The sequence below is a fragment of the Phascolarctos cinereus genome, unplaced genomic scaffold, assembly GCF_003287225.1.
Source record: "Phascolarctos cinereus isolate Bilbo 61053 unplaced genomic scaffold, phaCin_HiC Scaffold_7;HRSCAF=346, whole genome shotgun sequence".
In the NCBI taxonomy this organism is placed as follows: domain Eukaryota; kingdom Metazoa; phylum Chordata; class Mammalia; order Diprotodontia; family Phascolarctidae; genus Phascolarctos; species Phascolarctos cinereus.
In genome coordinates this window covers 40,031,645-40,056,520 of record NW_027556180.1, presented here as the reverse complement: position 1 = coordinate 40,056,520, position 24,876 = coordinate 40,031,645, and the positions used below count along the sequence as shown (strand labels likewise).

General features: G+C 40.5%; 1 protein-coding gene across 1 annotated transcript in view; it reads left to right on the top strand.

Annotated features, from left to right (window-relative positions):
- Positions 1 to 19,830: 19,830 nt before the first annotated feature.
- The window catches only part of KCNMB3 (potassium calcium-activated channel subfamily M regulatory beta subunit 3), a 39,959-nt gene continuing 34,913 nt past the window's right edge, over positions 19,831 to 24,876 (top strand). Inside the window, exon 1 of the mRNA XM_078147489.1 lies at positions 19,831 to 20,105. Coding sequence (XP_078003615.1) covers positions 20,095 to 20,105 — 11 coding nt within the window. The 5' untranslated portion in view covers positions 19,831 to 20,094. The remainder of the gene's footprint in view (positions 20,106 to 24,876) is intronic.

The window sequence follows — 24,876 nt, the reverse complement described above, 5'->3', positions numbered from 1 at the left end:
CATGGATCTGATAGGTAAACTATTCCTTGTTCTCCCAGTTTGCTTATAGTATCAGCCTTTATATCTAAATCATAAACCTATTTTGACTTTATTTTGGTATATGGTGTGAGATTTGGGCCTATGCTTAGTTTCTGCCATACTCTTTTCCAGTTCTGTCAAAGAGTGGGTTCTTATCCCAGAAGCTGGCATCTTTGGGTTTATCAGATAATAGATTACTATAGTCATTGACTACTGTGCCTTGCTTATTTAACCTGTTCTGCTGATCCACCACTCTATTTCTTAGCCAGTACCAAGAAGTTTTGATGATTGCTGCTTTGTAATACAATTTAAGATCTGGAATTGCTAGGCCAGGAAGGTGGGATTTTAACTGGGACTTGAAGGAAGCCAGGGAGGGTCAGTAGTAAGAGTGGAGGAGAGAAAGCATGCCAGGCATGGCGGTTGGGGACAGCTTTGATATGGAGTATCTTGTTTGTGGAACAACCAGTGGGAAGGTGGGAGGGGCCTAGGGCATGAAGAACCTTGAAGTCAGAGCTTCTTTATTTCTTGTTTGTTTTTCTGATGAGGCAATTGGGGTTAAGTAACTTGCTCAGAGTCACACAGCTAGTGAGTGTTTCATGTCTGAGGCTGGATTTGAACTCAGGTTCTCCTGAATCCAGGGCTGGTGCTATATATCCACTGCACCACCTAGCTGCTCCATTTTATTACTTTTGAGGGCAACACTGCCCTCCCAGTCACCCAGTGTAAAATCTTGGTGTTCTTGTCTCCTCATTCTCACTCACTTCACATAGCCTTGCTCTTTCGACCTCCACAACGCCCCTTATCTCTATCTCCTTCTCTCTACTCACACAGTAACCTCTTACCTCCCCTTGTTCAGTCCCTTGTCACCTCTTGCCAGGACTACTGCAATAGTATCCTAAATAATCAGTCAATAGATATTTATCAAGTACCTACTGTGTGCCAGGGACTGTGCTAAGCATTAGACATATAAATATAAATAAAAAGATAGTCCCTTTCCTCAAGGAGCTTACAGTCTAATGGAGAAAGATAACATACAAAAAGAAGCTGAAAAGGAAGGGGGGGAAGGAGATGGAGGAAGAAGGTATCCTTTGAAGGGACATGATGAAGATAGAGATGTTTAAAAGCAATGCAAGGGGTGATAAATACGGGAGAAGATTGTGCTGGGACCCCTCTTTAAGTGGAACTTTGAGGGCTCATGGTTCTGCCTTCCAGTTGGGGGGGTCCAATCAGAGGGGCACAGGGTCCTCATGAGATGTGTGAGTTCTAAGGCTGATTCAACCTTGCAGAAAATGAAATGATAAGTTTCCTAGGACTTGAAGGCCTAATGGAAAATCTGAAGAAGTCCAAAAGCAAAGTAGTTGGTGGGAAATGGGGAAAAGACTGTGTTGGGCCCACTCCTTAAATGGGAGTTTTGTGGCCTGTCTCAAGTGTCCTCAATCCAATCCATCTTCCACTCAGCTGCCAAAGTGGTTTTCCTAAAGTGCAGATCTGACCACATCACCATCCTCTTCAGAAAATTCCTTCTCTAGCTCATTTCACAGATGAGTAAACTGAGGCAAAGGGTTAGGTGATTTGCCTAGGGTCACTCAGCTAGTAAATATCTGAGGTCAAATTTGAATGCAGGGCTTCCTCATTCCAGGCTCGGTGCCCTAATCTACTGCGCCACCTAGTGGCCACACTACTCATTACCGCTAATATCAAATATAAATTCCATTCAACCTTTCTAGCTTTATCATACACTACTTCCTTTCATTAACTCTGCGGATCAGTTTTATTGACTTTCTTACTGTTTCTTAGACACAACATTCCATCATCTCCATGTCTTTGCATTGGCTGTCTTGCATGCTTGGAATGTATTGGGTCTTCACCTCCATTTCTTGGAATTGCTAATTTCCTTTAAGACTAAAATTCCAACTTCTGCATGAGGCCTTTCCTCATCTCCACTTTCCCCAATTCTAATCCATTCCTCCTCAAAAGTTACCTCATAGCTCTTTTTCATATATTTTTTACTCCTATGTGGCTTCCCAACTATACATACACACACACACCTGTATGATGTATGTAAGGTGTGTTTCTGTATGTATTTGTTGCTCCAATAGAATGTGGGGTCTTCAAAAGCAGGGACTATTTCTTTTTGTTTGTTTGTTTTTTGTAGCCTCTGGGTCTAATGTAGTACCTGGGGCATAGTAGGTGCTTAATAAGTGCTTATTGATCCATTAATCAATGAACTAGAAGGATAGTGGTTCCCTCAACAGAAATGGGGGGCTTCTGAATAAAGGAAAGGTGGGTTTTAAGGGAAAAACAATGAGTTCAGTTTGAGATGTATGAGTTTGGAATGTCTATGGAGCATCCAGTTTGAAATGTCCATTTGGAAAATGGAGATGAATGCCCAGAGCTCAGGGAGAGACTAGAGCTAGATATGTAGAAATGGGAGTCATCTTCATAGAGATGATAATTAAACCAATGGAGGGAATATAGAAAGAAAATAGTTGAAGATCCAGGACAGAACCTGTCTCTAATAGAGTGGAAGTTTTCTTACTTATGAGCTGTTTATTGTGGGTAAGTCTTGGATTCTAGATTTGGAAGGGATCTAAAAGGTAGCAGACAGAGTTGGGATTTGAGATCTGTGATCTTTCTACTACAACACTATTGCCTACCAGGTCTCTTCACTTGCATTTTATTCATAGATCTTTTATTCTTGCTATTTAAGGTTATACACATACATATGTGTATATGTACACACATATACATATACATGCACACATACACGCATATAGTTTTACACAAAAATCATAACACCATAGATTTAGAACCTTGGAAGAAGAAGAAATTGAGACCCCAGAAGGTAAAGGGACTTGTCCAAGGCCATACAGGTATTAAGTGATAGAGTTGGGATTCAAAACAAGGTAGTCCTTTCATTCCAAATTAATTTCTCTTTCCACTGTATCACACTCACTCTAAATTTTCTGATTATAGCATTTTTTGGAAATTGTTTTGGGAGTGGAGATGAAGTATCAAAAGCAATATATGTGACCTTATCCTGGGTATGTTATTCATTATTCTAAAAACAACCAAAATTTTTGGCATTTAAAAAATCATCACAAAATTTTCTACTTATTCCCCTCCTTTCCCTACCCCTAATATGTTCATAACAGGAGGCAGCTTGGTATAGTGGAAAGAAGACTAGATTTGGAGTTAAAGGTCCTGAGGTCAAATTCTGGTTTTTCTATCTTTGTGACTTAAGGGACCTCAGTTTCCTCATCTACAAAATGGAGGGGTTGGAGGAGATGAGTTCTGAGGTCTTTTCCAGCTCTACATCTAAGCTCTCATGATATTCAGTTGTTCTATCCTGGTAAAGACTGAAAGCAGTGACAGGTGGAGGGGCTGTGGGTAGAGAATTCCTGTCATCAAAGCAGGGGCATACAGCAGAAGCTGGAAGCACAGAGACTGACTGATGGTGGGAATAATTAAGCATTGTGTTAGCAAGAACCAAGAAGCAAGATTTCACTAGAGGCCAGCTTTATGAGGGAGCTGATGACTCAGTCGAGGCACCTTCTTTGATGTTATTTAGGGGGAGTTCTGAGTCAAAGGAAGCAAGCAGGTGGCATGCTGGGAGCCGGAGGAGTTTCCAAAGTGGCCTATGACATTTGAAAAGAATAAAAATCGACTGTTCAGGGAGGGCGCTGGAAACCCTTTACCAGTTAATTGTACACTCGCTCCATTCGAATTCCCTTTTCTAGAATGTGAGAGCACATCTGAGCTTTTAATCACATCCTGGCCACACAGGAGGGAGTGTTCACAATTCTAATGCTGAAAACGACCTAGCAAGAAAGAAAAGTCAGAGCAAGCACAGTGAGAGAGAAGGAATAATGATGGAGGAAGTTGAGTCATGAGGAACATGGATTAGCTATGTTCTCCTTGGCATTGGAGGTCTTAGCAAGGAGCAATAGGTGGGAGATGCCAAGACTCAAATTTAAGCAGCTAGGTGGTGCAATAGAAAGAATACAGGACTGGGAATCAGGAAGATCTGAGTTCAAATCCTGCCCCAGATACCCCCCTGGCTGTGTGACCCTGGGCAAGTCACATAAACTCTCTGTGCCTCAGTTTCTTTATCTGTAAAGGGGGGAAAATAATAGCATTTACCTCACAGAGTTGTTGTGAGGAGCAAAAGAGATAACATGTAGAGTGCTTTATAAACCACAAGGCACTCCATAAATGCCAGCTATTATTAATATTTATTTACTAGCTATTATTACTATTTATTTTATTTATTCACTACTACTGGCATGAGGAAAAGCTTCCTGATAAGGGTCTAAACCAACTCATATCATAATAATTGGAAAGAAAGTGTTCACACTTCTTCCCCCCCAACTTAATAGTATTATATTTTTTCCAATTATATGTACAGATAGTTTTCAACATTCACTTTTATAAGATTTTGAGTTCCAAATTTTTTTCTTCCTCCCTCCCCACTCCCCTCCTGAAGACAGCAAGCAATCTGATATGAGCTATACATGTACAGTCATATTAAACATATTTCCACATTAGTCATGTTGTAAAAAAAAGAATCAGAACAAAATGGAAAAACAATGAGAGAGAGAGAGAGAGAGAGAGAGAGAGAGAGAGAGAGAGAGAGAGAGAGAGAGAGAGAGAGAGAAAATAGTATGCTTCGATCTGCATTCAGACTCCATAGTTCTTTCTCTGGATGTGGATAGCATTTTCCATCATGAGTCTTTTGGAATTGTCTTAGATCACTGTATTGCTAAGAAGAGCTAAGTCAATCAAAGTTGATCATTACACAGTGTTGTTATTACTGTAAATATTTTTTTTTATTTTGAGGCAAGTGACTTGCTCAGGGTCACACAGCTAGTAAGTATGTGAGGTTGAATTTGAACTTAGGTCTTCCTGACTCCAGGGTTGGTGCTCTCTCCATAGCACCACCTTGCTGCCCCTTCACACTTCTTTTCTTTAGGAGGAATTATTTGATCAATTTGATGGAATTATGGGGTACCTAGCCATTGGCTGGCTGAAGTATACACTCCTGGGGGCTTCAGAAAGCATGTTCGAGCTCTGGGAAGACCACCATCATTGGCAGATGAGAAGAAGGGTAGCTATGGAAGAAGAGCCTAACTCTTTGCCTTTTGCAGCATAGTAATTCACTCAGGGTTAAGCTCTGAGGAGATGCAGGCCCACAGCACCTACTGAAACAACTTTCTCAGCACATGCCCTCTTTCAATGGGGATCATTATGAAGGATCAGTGAAAAAAGATCTGGGAGTCCTGCAGCGTGTGAGGTGTGAATTGCCTTAGCCATGTGTCTTCCCTACATAAACACTTCTGTCCTAGTGTACTCTGTGAGTACCTGCTCTTCCCACTGGATTTGTGTATTTATGGCAGCTATATGGGGAAAATGTTTTGTAGTTCCTGTTCTTATTATGCCATTATAATGGCATAATACTTAATACTAATATAATACTAATACTTAACTATAGTTAAGTATCTTTGTGTTGAGTTGTGTCCTCAGATTCACTCTTGAAGGTGAACCCACTGTAGAAGGCTTATGGGTTTTTTTCTCTTTATTTTTTTGTATTAATTTATTTTAATTTATCAACAATCACTTCCATAAGCACTTGAGTTTCAAATTTTTTTCCCTCTGCCTCCCTGCCTCCCTCCCCAAGACAGTGTGTAATCTGATATAGGCCATACACATACATTCCTATCATACATATTATCACATTAGTGATGTTGTAAGGAAGAATTAGACCCAATAGGAGGAACTACAAGAAAGAGAAAACAAACACCGGCCCTGGATTCAGGAAGACCTAAGTTCATATCTGGCCTCAGGCACATAACACTTACTAGCTGTGTGACCCTGGGCAAGTCACTTAACCCCATTGCCTAGCCCCCCCTCCAAAAAAAAAGAGAAAACAAAATAAAACAGAAGAAAAAATAGCAAATAATATTCTTTGATCTGCATTCAAACTCCATAATTCTTTCTTTGGATGTGGGTAGAATTTTCCATCATGAGACTTTTGGAGATGTCTTAGATCCTTGCATTGCTGAGAAGGGCTAAGTCTATCAGCATTAGACATCACACAATATGGCTGTTACTGTGTACAACATTCTCCTGGTTCTGCTCACTTCACTCAGCATCAGTCCATACAATTCTTTCCAGGTTTTTCTGAAGTCTGCCTGCTCATCATTTCTTATTGCACAATAGTATTCCATTACATTCATATACCACAACTTGTTCAGCTATTCCCCAATTGATGGGCATTCCTTCAATTTCCAGTTCTTTGGAAGGCTTATGTTTTAGGAAGATGCCCTGAATCTGATATAGTTATTCTTCAGAGGGACCCAATCTGTGAGGGTGAGGGGTGTGTGTGTGTGTGTGTGTGTGTGTGTGTGTGTGTGTGTGTGTGTGTGTGGTGCATTGCTCAGAGGAGGTGCTACATGTAGAAAGTAAATATAAGGTAATTTGGTGGGGGATGAGAGACAATGGAGTCTGAGCAGGGGAGTGACATGGTCATACCTATGCTTTAGAAATTTCAACTTAGGAGTTATTTGGAGGATGGTCTAGACAGGGGAGAAACTACATGCAGGGAGAACAATTAGGTGCCTATTCCAACAGTAGATGCCAGGTGTAAAAGGAGCCTAAATTATAGTAGTGGGTAGAGAGACGAGATAGATCCAAGACACACTATGAAGGTAAAAGCACCAAAGTTTGGTAACTGTTTGGCTCTGTAGGGTGAGTGAGAGTGAGGAGTTGAGGATGACAGCAAAGGAAACCAAGAAGGAGTAGCCAGATTGGCAGGAAGAGTTGGAGGAGGGATAGAAGCCATGAAAACCCAAAGAAGAGAGAATGTCTGGGAGGAGAGAATGACCAGCATGGCAGTGAGTAGAGAGAGAAGAATGAGGGCTGAGAAAAAGTCATCAGTTCTGGCATTGAGAGGTCAATGGTAACCTTGGAGCGAGCAGTTTCAGTTGAGTGATGAGTTGGGAAGCAGATTGTAAGGGTCTTAGAGGCTCAAGATGAGACCCTCTGGTCCACAGAATAGTGTTTTGTTTTATGTGACCTGTCTTCAAGGATAATGAAAAGGAGTGATGGACAGCTTGGAGACTGGAGCTCTGGGACTTTTCCTTCTTCTGAAAGGGAAATGAGTGTAATGCACATTAGGAAGTGTGAACTTACTAAGATTTTAACCAGCTAATCTTAACTAAAAAACAAACAAACATAAAACAAAACACACCACCACCACCACATGGGCTGTCAACAAATAAAATCAACATTTACAAATGATTACTCTCCTCACTGGGTTTTCCTGACACTGCTGTCTCCTGGGTCTTTTCCCACCTGTCTGACCACTCCTGTCTCCTTTGTTGGATCATCATTCATGTCCAAAATCCTATGCGGAGGTGTACTCCAAAGCTCTGCTATAAATCTAAGGCAAGTAACTGGCTTTTTTTTTCCTTCAAAAAACAAACTGCTGATGTCTTTTGTTTTTACCCCACAGTCATTTCTGTGGCCACTGCTTTTCACTCATAAATTGAACTCTACCTTGTAAAAAAGAAAATCAGTTAAAACAGAAAGGCTTAGCATGGTGCCTGGCACATAGTAGCTGCTTAATAATGCTTATTCATTGACTGACAATTGTGTGCAACATTCCATGCCCACAATCTATCACTTCTCTATTTCTTCCTCTGTTTTCTGGGACCAAGATTGATCTTTGAAATTAAGCAATGTTTGGAGACTTTTAGTGTTATTTTAAAATTTATATCAGGAACATGGGATCACAGATTCAGAGCCACAAGGGAACTTGGAGGTCTAGTGCAACTGCTTCATTTTATGAATGAGGAAACAAATCCTCATCCATAAAATGGCTATAAAACAAAGATGCTAAATTCCATACCCAAGGTCCCACATCCTGATTAGTAGGGCTGAGATTCTTATCTAAGATCACTGACTCCAAATTGCACACCCCACTCCACAGTAGTGGATTATTGTAGGCATTGTTGATAGTTCTGCTTTTCCCATTTGCATTAGTTCATACAAATCTCCCCATGTTTCTGCAAGTGGCTCTGTGTAAGCTTTGTTTAACAACCAGCCAGATAGATGACAGGAAGTTAAAAAAAAGAGAGATTTAAAAGCATTTGATCATTTTCTAGAGACTCTCAAGAAATACCAAAGTCCTAGTTCTTTCTTGCCCTGCGTAGTTTCTAATTAGTTAGTTATGGCCTAGAAATAGAAAGCTTGGTGTGACATCATTGGTTCCATAGGCTGGCAAATATCCTTTAAGTCAGTGCTTTAATGAACTTGAATTCCCATTACACCCATTAGCTCCTTTGAAAAGCAATATTTACCTGGAAAGAAAGCAAATAGGGAAGGAATTCTCTGAAGCAATCCCCTGGATGATGGGAGTCATATGTTCCCATCCAATAAAATAAAGATAAGAAGGAGAAACAAAGTACAGAATGTTAATTGCAACTCTAATAAAACGATGTAACAATGTAAATAGCATTTCTGCTTGTCTCAAAAGTTTCTTTTAAAGTGTGGGCGGGTTTGCCTTGTAACAGTTGCTGATAATTCAAACTCTGTGCACTTTTCCTCTCTCCATAGGCTTCTATTCTGTACCTAGGACTATTGGCCTATACATTAGAATTAGTATTGGCCTATACATTAGTATTGGCTTCATAAGGTCAGAGAATATTCAGTGACTTTTTTGGTCATAGCTCTAAATTGCTTTTTAAGAATGACTATACTGGAGCAGCTAGGTGGCACAGTGGATAGAGCACTGGCCCTGGAGTCAGGAGGACCCGAGTGTAAACATGGCCTCAGACACTTACTGTGTGACCTTGCGCAAGTCACTTAACCCTGCTTTCCTTAAAAAAAAAAGGGGGGGGGGGAGGAAATGGCTATAACAATTCATAGCTCTACCAACAGTGAATCAATGTGCTTATTTTCTTTCAGGCTCTCTGACTTTTGTCATTTTCTATTTTTGTCAACTTTGCTAACCTAATAAGTATGTGGCAGAACCTTAAAATTTCTTTAGTTTGAATTTCTCTAAATTATTAGTGACATAGAGTATTTTTTCATATGGTTATGAATAGCTTGGATTTCTTTCCTTCAGAACAGCCTGTTCCATACCTTGACCATTTGTCAAATGGAGAATGGCTCTTATTGTTATAAATTTGAATTGATTCCTTACATATCTTGGAACTAAAGTCTTTATCAGATGAACTTGCTGCAAAATTCCCTCCACCCACCTCCAGTTAACCGTTTCCCTTCTAATCTTAGCCACATTGGACTTATTTGTACAATTTTTAAAAATATAATCAAATGTGTCCATTTTATCTTCTGGGATCCCTTCTATCCTTGCTTGGTCATAAACTCTTCCCTTTCTATCCATGGATCTGAAAGATCATTTCTCTCTTGCTCCTCTGTTTTGTTTTTAGTGTGGCGTCTTTTGTAATCCTCATGCCAAAGACCATTGGTAAAGGACTCTTTTCTTCTTGGTGGAGATAAATGTCCTGCCCTGCAGGAGGGGCAGGGCAGAGTTGGTGAGAGATGAGACAGCTCCAGCCTTTCTCAGTCTCTTTTTGGGACTTATCAGGACCAGTCCCCTTTGGGTGCTTATCAAGCTCTGAGTTTCCTTTCCAGCTCTTCAAGTGTTAAGTTGCTTCAGGTACTTCTGACCTTTAGCTTCAGAGCTTTAGAGATAAGATAGAGAGGCCAACCCCACTTCAGGTTGCTGAAGGAAAAGACTCTGGTAAAACATGAGATGAGCTGGCAGTTACCATCATGTCCCTATTCCCAGCTTGCCATTCTAAGGCTTTAGGGAGTTTCCCAGAGTGAGATTCAGGAAACTGTCTTGGTTGAGCTGAATTACCCTGCTCCCAATGGGAGAGCTCTTTGGCTCTGTATTATATGCTATATAGTCTCTTATGTATACCTTCCTGATTTCTGTTTTGCTACTGATTTGGCTAAATGAGTTCTTTGGTATTTTCGGTGCATTTTTTTGTGAAACTGGTATTTAGTGGGAAAAGGGTCAAGCCTTAGATATAGAACATGAGGTCCTTCCTTCCCCTAAAAATGACAGAGTGATGAGAAGTTAGCCTGAACCCATTCATATACTCTAGGCAAACAATATTTAAAGGAACAGGTCAATACAATGCTAACCCAGTACCCCTTTCTCTGAGAAGAGCAGAGTGGCCTCTGGCCCCAACCTCCTGCTTCCCTTCCTGACAGAAAGGAATGTCTCCTTTAGAAAAGGGTAATGGGGGTGGGGGTGGAGAGAAGAGGCCAGAAATGTCTATTCTGCTTCCCTCCTAGCCACACATTGACAGTCTTTGCCACATGTGGGCCCTCTCTCTACATATGGGCATCCTCTATACACAAAGGCATTCCTTATACTTGCTTACACTTACATTTAGGTCATGTATTCATTTGGAGCTTATCTTAGTGTATGGTGTGAGGGATTGGTCTAAATCTAATTTCTGCCAGACTGTCGTGCAGTTTTCTCTGAAGTTTTTGTCAAAACTTTTTTTTTGTGAGTTTTAACCCCAGTAATTGTAGTTGTTAGGTTTATAAAACACTAGGTTCATTCGCTTAAATATGTATGTGCTGCTTCTAGGGCTGTATCCCAGAGAGAGCATACAAATGGGAAAAGGACCCACATGTACAAAAATATTTATAGCAGCTCTTTTTGTGGTGGCAAAGAATTGGAAATTGAGAGGATGCCCATCAATGGGGAATGGCTGAACAAGTTGTGGTATATGAACGTAATGGAATATTACTGTGTTATAAGACATGATGAACAGGCTGACCAGAAAAACCTGGAAAGACTTGTATGGTCTGATGCTGAGTGAAGCGAGTGAGAACCAGGAGAACAATGAACACAGTAACATCCACGTTGTGCGATGACTAATATTGATAGACTTAACCCTTCTCAGCAATATAAGGATCTAAGACATCTCCAAAGGCCTCATGATGGAAAATACTATTCACAAAGAAGGAAAAACTATGGAGTTTGAATGCAGATCAAAGCATGCTATTTGCTATTTTTTTTCTTCTGTGGTATTTTGTTTCCTCTTTCTGGTGGTTCCTCCTATTGGCTCTAATTCTTACTTACAACATCACTAATGTGAAAATATGTTTAATGGGAATGTATATGTATAGCCTGTATCAGATTGTGCACTGTCTTGGGCAGGGACGTGGGGTAGGGAGAGGGAGAAAAATCTGAAGCTCAGAAGCTTATGGAAGTGATTGTTGATAATTCAGAATAAATTAATTTAAAAAAAGAAAAAATATGTATGTGCTGAATCTGTTCCATTGATAAACCTCCTTATTTCTTAACCAGTCACAAATTGATGATTACTGCTTTGTAATATAGTTTGAAATTTGGTACTACCAGACCTCCTTCCTTCCCACTTTTTTTTTCATTATTTCCCTTGAGATTCTTGACTTTTTGTTCCTTCAGGTGTGTTCCCCCATGCCCCCAATTCTATAAAGTAATCCTTTGGTAGCTTGATTGGTATGACACTGAATAAGTTAATTAATTTAGGTAATATTGTAGTGTTTATTATAGTGACTCATCTTGTTCAGGAGCAATTAATATTTCTCCAATTATTTTGAGCTTGTCTTTATTTATGAAAATAATATTTTGTAGTGTATTCCCACAGTTCTTTGGCAAGTCACCTCCTAAATATGTTATATGTTCTGTAGTTATTTTAAATGGAATTTCTCCTTCAATTTCCTCCTGCTGAGTTTTATTGGCAATATTCAGAAAAGCTGATGATTTATGTGAATTTATTTTGTGTCTACAATATTGCTGAAGTTATTGTTTCAATTAATTTTTTAGTTGGCTCTCTGGGGTTCTCTACATTATGATATCATCTGCAAAAGAGAGGGAGAGAGAGGGAAAGAGGGAGAGAGAGACAAAATGTGTGTGTGTGTGTGTGTGTGTGACACAGAGAGAGAGAGAGAGAGAGAGAGAGAGAGAGAGAGAGAGAGAGGGAGAGAAGGATTTCCTTTCTTCTTTGCCTATGCTTATTCTTTCACTTTCTTTTTCTTGTTTTCTTTCTATAGCTAGCATAGTTAGCATTATCTCAAATAGTAGCGGTGATAAATGTATTATCCTGATCTTATTGGAAAGGCCATTTATTACCACTGCACACAATGCTAGCTCTCGGTTTAGGTATATGTTATTTGCCCTTGTTAACAATGACTGTCCTGATCCTCACCGCCTGCGAGCCAGGTTTGTTACTTTTTAACCCTACCCCAGGGGTCTCCAGTACCTTTAAGGGGGTTTAAGGATATCTAGTCTTTGACATTTAAGCCTCTACTAATGGTGTTCTTTCAATTTTAAGGGTCCCCTGCATCCCAGTTCCATTTAACCATTTAATAACCAGATCAACTTTTACAAAGGAATATTTGCTTTAAAGGTCTCCCATTGCATCCAGGGCCACCTCCACTCATTCTGGTCTATATCTTGCTACTGGACCCAGATGGCTCCAGAGGAGAAAGTGAAGCTGGTGACTTCCCACAGTCCTCCCTCCTTTACATCCAATGCGTGTTATGGCATCACCTTCCTGATGTCATAGTATTCTTCAAGAACACAGGACAAACAACAATAACAGGAATAAGCATGCAAATATTAACCCCAGTACCTGAGAGAAGAGGCATAATTCCCCCACACCATCTCAGTGTTTGAGAAGGGAAGAGAGATTAGGTTCACAGTTTAACTCAGTTCCTATATAGCATGGTCCCTTAAGTTCTAAGTCCAAAGCCCCCTGGGCTTTTGTCCTGGCACACTAATGTTTAAAGCTTGCCTGCTGTGCTAGCTACAACATCTAGTCTGGAATCAAGAAACTATTCCTACCCCTGTGGTAAGAGAATGAAAAATGATTTCCCCCCAAGAAGCTGGTCCCTGCCATCTCCCACATGGGTCCCTCTATCTTAGGTGATCTGGGCATATGCAAAGTCCAGTAACACCATGTTAAAGAAAGGTTCATTTATTCTTGTTTTCTAGTTTTTTAAAAACAGAAATAAGTGTTTTATTTTGCCAAAGACTTTTTTCAGTATCAATTGATATGATCATATGACTTTTTGTCATTCTTAATATTGGTATGCTCAATTATGTGTATAATATTAAACCAGTACTGCATTCATGGCCATAGTATATAATCTTTGTGACTCTTTGCTATAGCCTCTTTGCTAATATTTAAAAATTTTGCATCAACGTTTATTAGGGATATTGATGTTTAATTGTATTATTCTTCTTCTGTTTTGACTCTCCCTGGTTTAGGTATTAAGACCATATTTGTAACACAGGAGAAAATTGATGGGATTCTTTCTTTTGTTATTTTTTCTAATAATTTGTGCAATATTGGATTTTTTTCTGGGGAAGGTGGTCCTGGTGGTTTTTTCTTTGGGAGTTTATTTGTGGTTTGTTTAACTTCTTTTTTCTGACATTGGGTTGTTTAAATTTTCTATTTATTTTTCTGTTACTTTGGATATTTTAAATCTTTGTAAAATTCATCCATTTCATTGAAGTTGTTGGTTTTATTGGCATGCAATTAGACAAAATAATTTCTAATAATAGCTTTCATTTCTTCATTTGTTGTGACTTCTTCTGTTATTTTTGATATGAGAAATTTAATTTTTGCCTTTCTTCTTTTTTAAAAAAATAAAATTAGCTAAAAGTTTATCTATTTTATTTTTAAGAGGTCACTTCATAGTGTTATTTATTAAGACATTATTTTTTGCTTTCAATTTTATTAATTTCTTCATTAACTTTCAGGACTCTAATTTTGATGTTTAATTGAGGTTTTAAAAATTTGTTAGTTTTCCAGTTTTTTAAAGTCATATGTTCAACTTGTTGATCTGTCTTCTCTCTCTCTTCTGTTGATGAAAGTGTTTAGAGACATAAATTTTCCCAAAAGAAAAATTTTGGTCATATCTAAGAATTTTGGCATGTTTTCTCATTGTTGTCATGATCTTTAAGGAAATTATCTATTCTTTCTGTGATTTTTTTTCTTTGATCCACCAGTTCTTTAGGATTAACTTATTTAGTCTCCAGTTAACTTCAATATTTTTTCAACTACCTTTTTTTAAGCGCAATTTTTATTGCATTGTGGATATAAAGGATGTATTTAACATTACTAATTTTTTTTTTTGTGTTTTTGTGAGTATTTTATGTGCAAATGCTTGTTCATCTTTTGCAAAGATGCCTTGCATGGCAAAGAAATATGTGTACTCCTTTCTGTTTCCACCCAATAACTGCTAAAGCTCTATCAAATCTAACTTTTCTAAATTCTCTTCAGGTCTTTTTATTTCTTTCTTGTTTATTTTTTGGTCAGTTTTGTCTAGCTCCAGAAAGAGTACATTGAGGTTTCCCACTAGAATAGTTTTATTATTTGTCTCTTCCTGTAATCCATTTAGCTTTGACTTTAAGTATATAAACGATAAGCCATTTAATGCATATGTCCTAAATATTGAAGTTAATTAATTATCTATAGTACCTTTCAGCAATATATAGTTTCTCTGTTTATCTCTTTTAATTAAGTCAATTTTTGCTGTTACCTTGTCTGATACTATGATCACTCCTCCTGACTTTTTTTTTTGTTCACGCGAGGCATAATAGCTTTTCTTCAACCCCTTATTTGGACTCTATGAGAGTCTGTATGTTTCAGATTTGTTTCTTATAAACCTCATTTCATGGGATTTTGCTTTCAAATCCATCCTGTCACCCTCTTGCATTTTATGGATAAGTTTATTCTTTTCACATTCATAGTTATGATTGCTAATTGTGTATTTCCTTCTATTTTATTCCTTTATACTTTCCCCTCTCATTTCTCCTTGACTCTTTTTTGTCACAGATTTTTACTCTTTCGTTGCTTTTTTATTTTTTTGCTTTTTGGTGAAGCACTCGGGTTTAAGTGACTTCCCCAGGGTCACACAACTAGTAGGTGTTATGTGTCTGAGGCCAGATTTGAACTCAGGTCCTCCTGACTCCAGGGCTGGTGCTCTATCCACTGTGCCATCTGGCTGTTCCCTCTTTCTTTACTTTTTTTTTTTTAATTTTTTGCTAGGCAATGGGGTTAAGTGACTTGCCCGGGACCACACAGCTACTTAAGTGTTCTGTGTCTGAGGCCAGATTTGAACTCAGGTCCTCCTGACTCCAGGTCTGGTGCTCTATCCACTGTGCCACCTAGCTGCCCCCTCTTTCTTTACTTTTAAGCCCATCTTCATTATCCCCACTCTAAGATTAGGGTTTGTTTTGCCTATCACTAACCCCACCCTGAATCTGCCCTCTCTCTTATTCCTCCTTTCCCTCTCTCTCTGTTTCCCTATTCACCTGAATTTATTTCTACACCAAAATCAGTAAGTGTACTTTCAGCCCTCCTTTGACCAGTTTGGATGAAAGCTCTCCCCTTCCCTTAACTACATTCTTCCCTCTTTCCTTTCTTTGCTTGTGGATGTTCTGGAGTCATTCCCTTCTGAGTTTGTGTTTCCGTCACCCTTGACACCACAATAGCTCTTTTCGTGTTTGTCGTTGTTGTTGTTGTTTACTCTTTCTTCAGACTGCGTGTCAGGGCTAAATTCCGTGCACTTTCGATGAGACTGCAGTGGCTTTGTGTGATCCTGCCCTGTTTTATCTGGTGTCCTGCTAGTGGGGTCAGAGCAAAAGTGCAGAAACCCTCTGCTGCTCCTCGCTCTAACATCCTCCCTGCTTTTGATTTAGAGCACTAGCACCATGGCCTTTTCTTCTTCTGGGGTCTGACTCCTCAATCCTGGACCACCCTGGCTCCCTAGTTCCTGGCCAAGTATGCCTTGAATTTGTTATCTTGGGCTGAAAAGATGACCCTCTGTGGTCCACCCTTAGATGTTTGGTCACTACTTAGCCTGGCTGTGACCTGAGATCTTCCTTGGTGTAGGTGTCAAAGGAACTGCGTTATGATGTTTCTTTCTGACTCCACTGTATTGGCTGGTCTTTCAATCCTCTAATTTTAGAGACGAGGAAACCTCAGTCCAGATAGGACAAGATTTGTTCAAAGTCTCACAGAGAGTAGGTAGTCAAGCCCAAATTTGAACCTAGGGCCTTTGCCTCCAAAATTGGTGCTCTTTCCCTGTACAAGTGGCCTTTCTAACCTCTGACATCCTATGGTTTGTGTACTTTATTGATTTAATTTATCAAGCATTTGTTAAATACTTGCTAAAATGTGCCAGGTATTGTACCTGAGAATCATAAAATCTTATGATAGAAGTTATATTAGAGGCCATCTAGTCCAACTCTTCTCTTTCTAGATGAGGAAACTGAGGCCCACGGATCACATAAGTAGTAAGTCACAGAGTTGAGATTTGAATTCAATTCTTGTCTTTTTTTTTTGGCTTTGGCAGTTGGGGTTAAGTGACGTGCCTAGCGTCACACAGCTGGTAAGTGTTAAGTATCTGAGGCTGGATTTGAACTCAGGTCCTCCTGACTCCAAGGCCAGAACTCTATTCACTGCACCAACTAGCTGCCCTGATCTTGTGCTTTCTAGTTCATCCCTCACTTTTTGCAAAGTTCACTGAGCTTTGCAGAACATCCCCAGTTGGTCCCTGTCCTCTATGAACTTACATTCTATTGGGCACATAAGAGCTGATATTTACATAGGGCTTTACAGAAGTAGTAAGGGCAACTCTGAGCTTGCTCTGTGGGAGGGGGGAGGCATAAGAGTGGCCTCTGCTATGCAAACAGTATCATAAGTCTCACAATAATCTCATGAGGTAGGTTTATTTTTTATAGATGAGGAAACTTAGACAAAGAGGTTGCCTGGGATCACAAGCCTATGGGTATGTGAGGGGGGCAGTTTTCAGATATTCCAGAATTCCCATATTTAACCAGTTCCCTTAGATTCAGCCTATCAGCTCTTTGAGGAACAGCAGACCTCTGGGATCATCGTGGTCCTATTTTAAATGCGCTCAGGACTCAAAGAGAGTGATGTATAATTTTGCTGTTGTCTATATAGACAGGATCTAATTGATTTTGGTGTTATCCAACATCCTACCCTACTGTTCCTATTGTGTGTCATGTTGTTGAGTTCTCCCCAGAAGGTGAGTTGAAAAAACTTGCCTTTGCTGTAGCTGGCTGCTTGTCTGGGTCACCTTGGGGTTGTTCATGGGTCACTTTGGTCTTAACAGGAGCAGTGCTTTGGCTTGGAAAACATTCATTTCCCCTTGGCATTCAATTGAATAAAATGCTAGATTTGTTCTAGTCGAGTGGAGCTTATCAGTCTGTCAACATTGGTACCCCAGCTGAAATTCAGACCTCATCTCTTGCTTGGAAAATGTAGGTTAATCAAGGGAGGCACTGTGACTCAGAGATCCAGGCAACTGACAAAGATCTAATCTCTCTACAGATGAAATTTGTTTTGGATTTGGGCTATGACCTTGAACCAGGGCCCTGACCTTTTAGTGGCTCAATTTCCTCTCTATAAAAGTGGGTTAGTAACTTGGTGGAGGTGAGGGGACTCAATAAGGAGAGAAAGGGTGTTTGCAAAGTGTCTGGCAGAAAGAAACTGAGATGTTTCTGTTATGTTGTCCAAGAAAAGGAATTTCAAAATAAATGAACCAGGTAGATTGTAAAAGCTATACCCATGTATGCTTCCCCCCTCTCCTTTCTGCCGGTCAGAGAATCTTTGAGCTAGAAGGATTCTCAGAGTTTATTTAGTTAAACCCATATATGAATCAGAATTATAGAATTTCAGTTAGGGAGGCTTTAGGCTATCTAGCCTAATTCACACCTGAAAATGAGCTCCCACTGCAAAGTACCTGACAAATGGTCATCTGAGTTGTATGGCCCTCGACAAGTCACTTAGCTTCTGTTTGCCTCAATTTCCTCAACTGTAAAATGGGAACAATAATAGTATCTACCTCGAAGGGTGGTTTTGAGGATGGAATGTGATAATATTTGTAAAGCGCTTAGCTCAGTGGCTGGTCCGTTGTAGATGCTATATAAATGCCAGCTATAATCATTGTCATTATCTCCTGTGGTGGCCCATTCCACTCTTGAATAGATTGAAGTGTCTGACTCTGATGCTACAGAGAAAATTAGCTGTCCAGCACCTTTTCCTGAAAAGTGTTCCTCTTAGCCAGATATTCTACTGAATGACTGCCTTCCCAGGGGCAGGCTCCCTCCTGAAACAACTCCAGGCAGGCTCAAATGAGGATGGCCCAGACTGTCTGATGCCTCCCAGACTGCTGCAGTCCCAAATTCTCTTTGCTCCTCCTTGCTGCTGCTGCTGCCAGGAAGACAAAGTGGGATAGTTGGAGAAGTGTTCAATTCAGTGTCAGAGCTTCTGTGTTTGAATCATGACTCCTTTGTGACCTAGGGCAAATCACTTGACCTCTCTGGGTCTCAGTTTCCTTATCTGTGAAATGAAGGGGTTGAAAGTGATGACCTGGAAGGGTTCTTCCAACTCTGGATCAATGATCTTACGCTCTTCTGATCTTTAAGGTCCCTTCTAATTCAAATATTAGAGATGTTTGTGAAGTCAGAGGATTTGGGTTCAAATTCTGGTTCTGTCCCCATACTAGTGGTATAATCTTCTCCAATGGATAAGTCACTTCAGGGTTTCTTAAACTTTTTCCCAATCTTGACTCCTTTTTGCCTGAGAAATTTTTACATGACCTCAGGAATAGAGGCGTATAAAATACAAACATATAAAATATATAAATATATAAAATTCTATTATGTATAAATATATAAAATATATATAAAAATAAAATATAAAATAGGTATAAAATCAAACACTTGCTGATAATAAATCATAAAGAAATTTATTTTACAGCAATTCTTTGGTATGTATATAATTTTACCATTTATTAAAGATGAAAGCAAATTTGCATACTAATTAGATAGATATGCTTTTTTATTTTTACATAAAATATTAAATCTTGATGGAATATTTGCTACTACAGGATGTAGAACATCTTCAACGTTTTCCAGAGTTGATCAATATTTTGATTTTATAATCTTTGATGCTGAGAATGCCACTTCACATAAATACGTAGTACAAAATGGCAGAAGTATGTTTAGGGCCATTTCAGAAATTGTTGGAAATTCTGTCCTACTCCCAAGCCAAAATTCATTGAAGATTTTGTATGTGCAGTGAAAAACTGCAATTCATAAGATACAATAGTCTTGAATGTGAACCGAGGTGTTTCTGGCAGCGTTTGTCGGTATTGCTTGGAGTAATGGCCTGCAAAGTCCCAAGTGCACATGTTGTGTGTTCAGAATCAAGGCTGCAGTCAAGTTATGTGATGCAACACAGGAAAGCACTGCCAGAAACACCTCGAATTCATTATGCATTTGATTTTGAATTAATTTTTGGTCATTGTGCATTCAGAAACCTTTTACTGTTGCCAATTTTTTTGCGACCCCCACATTCAATTACATTACCCCATGTGAGGTCGTGACCCACAGTTCAGAAGCAGTGCCTTCTAGCTCTAAATCCTATTGTAACTGGGGGATAGAGGTGGTGTTATGTTGGTGGTCAGAAGGTCTTGAGACACACAAGTCTTCAGTAGTAAGGGATCATTGCTGTTGCTGTTTCCAACTCCAGTCCTCCCAAGGACTCCTGCCATGTCTGGCAGTGTGCTCCTACTCTGTTGTAAAAGTCACCCAAAATTACAAGCTTTACTCTTTTGGCACGTTGATGATGAAGGTCTCCAGGACTTCACAAAATTGTTCTTTGACCTCATCGGGGTTTGTCATGGTGGGAGCATGTGCACTGATGACGTGGCACTTTCCTGCAAGCGGCAATCTCAGGGTCATGAGCCTGCCCATTCATGCCTTTTGGGAGGCATACGAGCTTGTTGACTAGATTATATTTGGTTGCAAAGCCTACGCCAGCTCCACAGTGCTCCTCATCCCAGCGGTCACTCTAGAAGAACATGTATCCAGCTCCAGCTTTGGTAAGCTGGCCTTCATTTGCCAGCCTTGTTTCACTCAGGGCTGCTATTTGGATCAGCTGAGTTCTCTCACAAGAAGAGCTTTCAGGTCTCCTGGATTTTCTGTTGTCTGGTAGTGTGTACATGTTCCAATGGTAAGTGGAATCATCTTCACAAAAGTTTTTGTGCATTTTTTGTATGTTTTGACTGCAGGGTGGGATCCCTGCCTGCCATGCTAAGCAAGCCAGGGTTAGGGGAAGGAGACAATTTTTAGGGTACCTTTTCTGGCTCCTTCCTCACTCCAGGAGGTGAGCAGTATGGTCCTTCAAAAAAGCCACTCAGACACTTGGGGAATTGCTGAATCCCACTGCTGCTTCAGTCTAGTGAGATGATGACCCTATGGCCTGGGCCACCTGTATGCAGGGTTGTCACTACAGCTCCCAGTGTAACCATATCTGCTGCTTTTTCACTTGCCCTTGCCACAGGACTTCAGAGTTTGAAATGCCTATGGTCTATGCAAGTAAAACGTCCAAAAGGCAGATAGTGATATGGGGCCAGAGGACAAGAGAGGGATGAAGGTCTAAGACAGAGACCTAGGGGGCGGCTAGGTGGCACAGTGGATAGAGCATCGGTCCTGGATTCAGGACTACCTCAGTTCAAATCTGGCCTCAGACACATAATACTTACTAGCTGTGTGACCCTGGGCAAATCACTTAACCCCATTGCTTAGCTTAAAAAAAGAAAAGAGATCTGGAAAATAATCAGCATCAGGTTGAACCTATGGGATCTGACTAGATAGATAGCCAAGTGAGAGCAACAGAGAGAAAAGAGATGAGGTCCCAGTAAAGAACCTTGGGGGGCCACCTATAGTTAGTAGGTATGACCTAGATCCAGATCCTGAAAAGGAGACTGAGGGTTGGTGTGAGAGGCAGAAGAGGAGCTAAGAGACTGGAGAGTCATGAAAACCCAGAGAAGAGAGGCTGTGCAGAAGGGTTAACAGTGTCTAGTGATGCAGACTGTCTTACTAGTTTCTTCCTTACTGTCTACACACACATACCTGAGTGTTCTGCCATCTTAAAAAAAACAAACAAGGGGCAGTCAGGTGGCGCAGTGGATAGAGCACTGGCCCTGAAGTCAGGAGGACCTGAGTTCAAATCTGACCTCAGACCAAGCACTTGACACTTACTAGCTGTGTGACCCTGGGCAAGTCACTTAACCCCAATTGCCTAAAAAAAAAAAACCAATAAAAACCAACCAAACAAAAAAACCCCCTCCCTGCATCCTACTAAGCCAGTTAGCTACCATCCTAGATCTCTCTCTCCCTTCTTAGCTAAACTCTGAAAAAACCTTGGTACCTCCACCTCTTTTCCTCTCCGGGGCCATCTCCAGTTGTCCTTATCTATGTCTTTTTTTTTTTTAAGGCAATTGAGATTAAGTGGCTTGCCCAGGGTCACACAGATAGTATGTGTCAAGTGTTTGGTCTGAGATCGGATTTGAACTCAGATCCTCCTGACTTCAGGGCAGGTGCCCTATCCACTGTGCCACCTAGCTGCCCCCTCATCTATGTCTTGCCACTGGACCCAGGTGGCTCTGGAGGAGAGAGTGAGGCTGGTGACTTTGCACAGCCCTGCCTCCCTTGAGTCCAATTCACTTGCAAGTCATGGCATCACCTTCCTGATGTCAAAGTCCTCTCTGAGAACGAAGGACAAACAACAGCAATCTTTTCCTCCCATTCTCTTTGAAGCCTGCAATGTGGCTTCTCACTTCACTTGTCACTTGACTCCAGGGCGCCACCTAGAGGCCTCTTAGAATATAAGCTCTTCTAGGGCAAGGATTGTCTCAATTTTGTTGTGTTTCTATCTCTAGCACTTAGTACAGCAGCTACCACACTGAGGGCTTAATAAATGTCTATCAGTTTATTAATCCGTCAGTTAATTTATCAATCAATTAATCACTTAGTTCATGTACCTCACTGTTTTATGTGTTGGGGCAAGTATCACAAATGCTTAGGGGCAGCACCATGAGGGTGGAGGGTGTGTATTTGTGGGTTGGGGGGAGAAGAAAAGGGAAAGGGGGGCGGAGTCCTCCACACAAAGGCAAGATAAAGATCCTGGGTCATTGACGCAAGACTATTGAATATGAGTTGAGGAACAGGTTTGGAAGGCACTCATCTCAGCCTACCATCTAGTAGCTTCCTAATTTAAGTAATTATCCATGCTAGATAAGTGGTAAGCTTGGTTGTTTCTATGCTTCTGAAAAACAACAAATGTTATCATTGTGCCCTGGGAAAAACATCCAATCACCACACCCTAGTTACACCTCTGTCAGAATGTTAGATTTATGCCTTGTAGTCCTATAGTTCCACGTTTGTTTCCACAGTTGAGCGAAACCATAATAAAACACATCAGAAGAGAAATCTCCAAGTCACCTTGAATTCTTGCTATGTTCTGTGGGTTATTCCGTAGTCCCAGTAGGCTAGTTAGATAAAGCCAGGAAGGCTCTGTGTATCCCACTAGGTCCTTGCTAGGGTCCCTTGGTGGTATTTTGGGACTTAGCCTCTGCATCTGGAATAACAGGGACAAGCCTTGAGCATGAATTAACATAACCTCCAAATCCCTTTTAGTAACTAACATTTTAATAACTCACTAGAACATTTTCAGCCTCCTAGACCAAAAAGTAGATATTGTGGAATAATAGGCTCTTCTTTTTAAAAATTAATTAATTAATTAATTTTTAGTTTTCAATATTTGCTTTTATAAGATTTTGAGTTCTAAATATTCCCCCCTCCCTCTACTCCCCTCTCCTCAAGACGGTGTGCAATCTAATATGGGCTATATATGTGCAATCTAATATGGGCTATATATGTGCAATCATATTAAATATACTTCTACATTGGTTATGTTGTAAAAGAAAAATCAGAACAAAGGGAAAAACCATGAGAAAGAAAAAACAAAAAAACAACAAAAGAAAGAGCAAATAGTATGCTTCAGTCTGTATTCAGACTCCATAGTTCTTTCTCTGGACTTGGATAGCATTTTCCATCATGAGCCTTTTGGATAATGGATTCTTCTAAATTCACAAATTATTCAGTGTCAGGAATGGGGGAGTCAGTTTGGTATGTGGGAGGGATGTTGATTGGGGATCAGAAGACCTGGGTTTAAATCTTGACTCTTTTAACTGGATTCTTCTGGGACTCCACTCCCATCTTTTCTCTTGTTGCATTGACACACTGGTTATCCTCTGTCCTGGGCCTTCCTCACTTCATGGGTGAATTCCTTCCCTAGAACCTTAGGAAGGGCCCCAGACATGTTTCATTTTACTCTTGTCTGGTCTCTTTCCAGATTCCAACTCTCTTTCCTGTCTGTACCTCCTTTATTTTTCTGAACCCCCATTAGAATGTAAGTTCCTTGAGGGTAGGTACTATCTTACTTGCTTATACTTTCATCCCTAGTACTTATCCCAGTGACTGGTTATTAAATGCTTACAAAATGTCTCTGTTGTGTTCTCTCTCTTTGTCCCTGTCCCTCTGTCTAGTGGTATGATTTTGGGTGAGTTGTTTAATCTTTCTGGGCCCTCGTTCTTCATCTGTAAAATGAGGGTGCTAGGCTAGATGGCAGCTGAGGTCTTCAGAAGCTCTAAATCTGGAATCCCTTCATCTTCTGATCTCTTTTTGCCTATAGGACCTCTGAGGTCAGCAGCAGCACCTGCCTGTCTGCAAGCCCTTTAGAAGGCCCTGGTTACCCCAGGAAGCTTCTTTTGATCTTGTATCAACTTTCTTCTAAAGGACTTTCTTGAGTTAAATGAATGAAATCCACAAAAGCCAGTGTATATGAGGGCTCTGAACTTGTGACAAACAGTGGTTTGAAAGAAGGGAAACTCAGGTTCCACCATTTCTTTTGGGCATGTGAATGAGGACCATTACCCCCAAGACTTGGGACTCTTCCCTTTGCCAGTTATCACCAGTTCCGTGAATTTTATTCTCCTTCCAGAAGGGAAGGGAATAAGTATTTATTAAATGCCTACTAAGTGCCAGGCACTGTACTAAGAAGCTCTTTATAAAGATCATCTCATTTTCTTCACAGCAGCCCTGGGAGGTAGTTGCTATTATGATCCCCATTTTACAGTTGAAGAAACTGAGGCAGATAGAGGTTAAGTAGCTTGCCCAGGGTCACACAGCTAGTAAATGTCTGAAGCTAGATTGAGGACAGCTCTTCCTGATTCCAGATCCAAAGCTTTACCCGCTAATCCTTTGGCTGACAAGGATGCTTCCATGGGAATAGATTTCCGATTTTCGGCAGCATAACCAACTCTTCTCGTCCAGAAAGCCAGGCTTTCATGAGGAATGAGCTCAGACAAGCCTGACCAATAGAGGCATATGGGAAGATCCACAGAGGCTGAAATCAGGCTACTTGTCGGCTGCCTGCTGCTAGAGCCAGCCAGGAGCAGAGAGTGCTGACTCTTCAGTTCTGGCCCATTTAATTGAAGCCTTGGAGGCTGGAAGGCTCTTTAGTGCACCTGCCAGCTTTATTTTCAATCTTGTAGATGTGGCTACAAATGGGGCCCATGTTGCTAAGGAAATAGGGTTTCTCAGTTTAAAATAACCTTCAGCCTGCTGGTACCACAGCTGCTAGGAAGCGCCTTTTGACAGATCATAGCATCATAGACTTACAACAGGATTGGAAGTCTACACACATGCCATCTTTTCCCCCCTTTTCATTTTACAGATGAGGAAACCGAGGTGCAAAGAATTTAAGTGCCTTGTCTAAGGTTACAATCTTGTAATCTTTCTAGTGTCCGAGGCAGGATTTGAACCCAGGTCCTCTCAGTCTAGAACCAGTGCTTGTTCCACTGTAACAGGATAGACCTTATGCTCTCAAGATAGATCAGGAGTCCTGGAATTACCATTTTTCACAATAGACTTAGAGC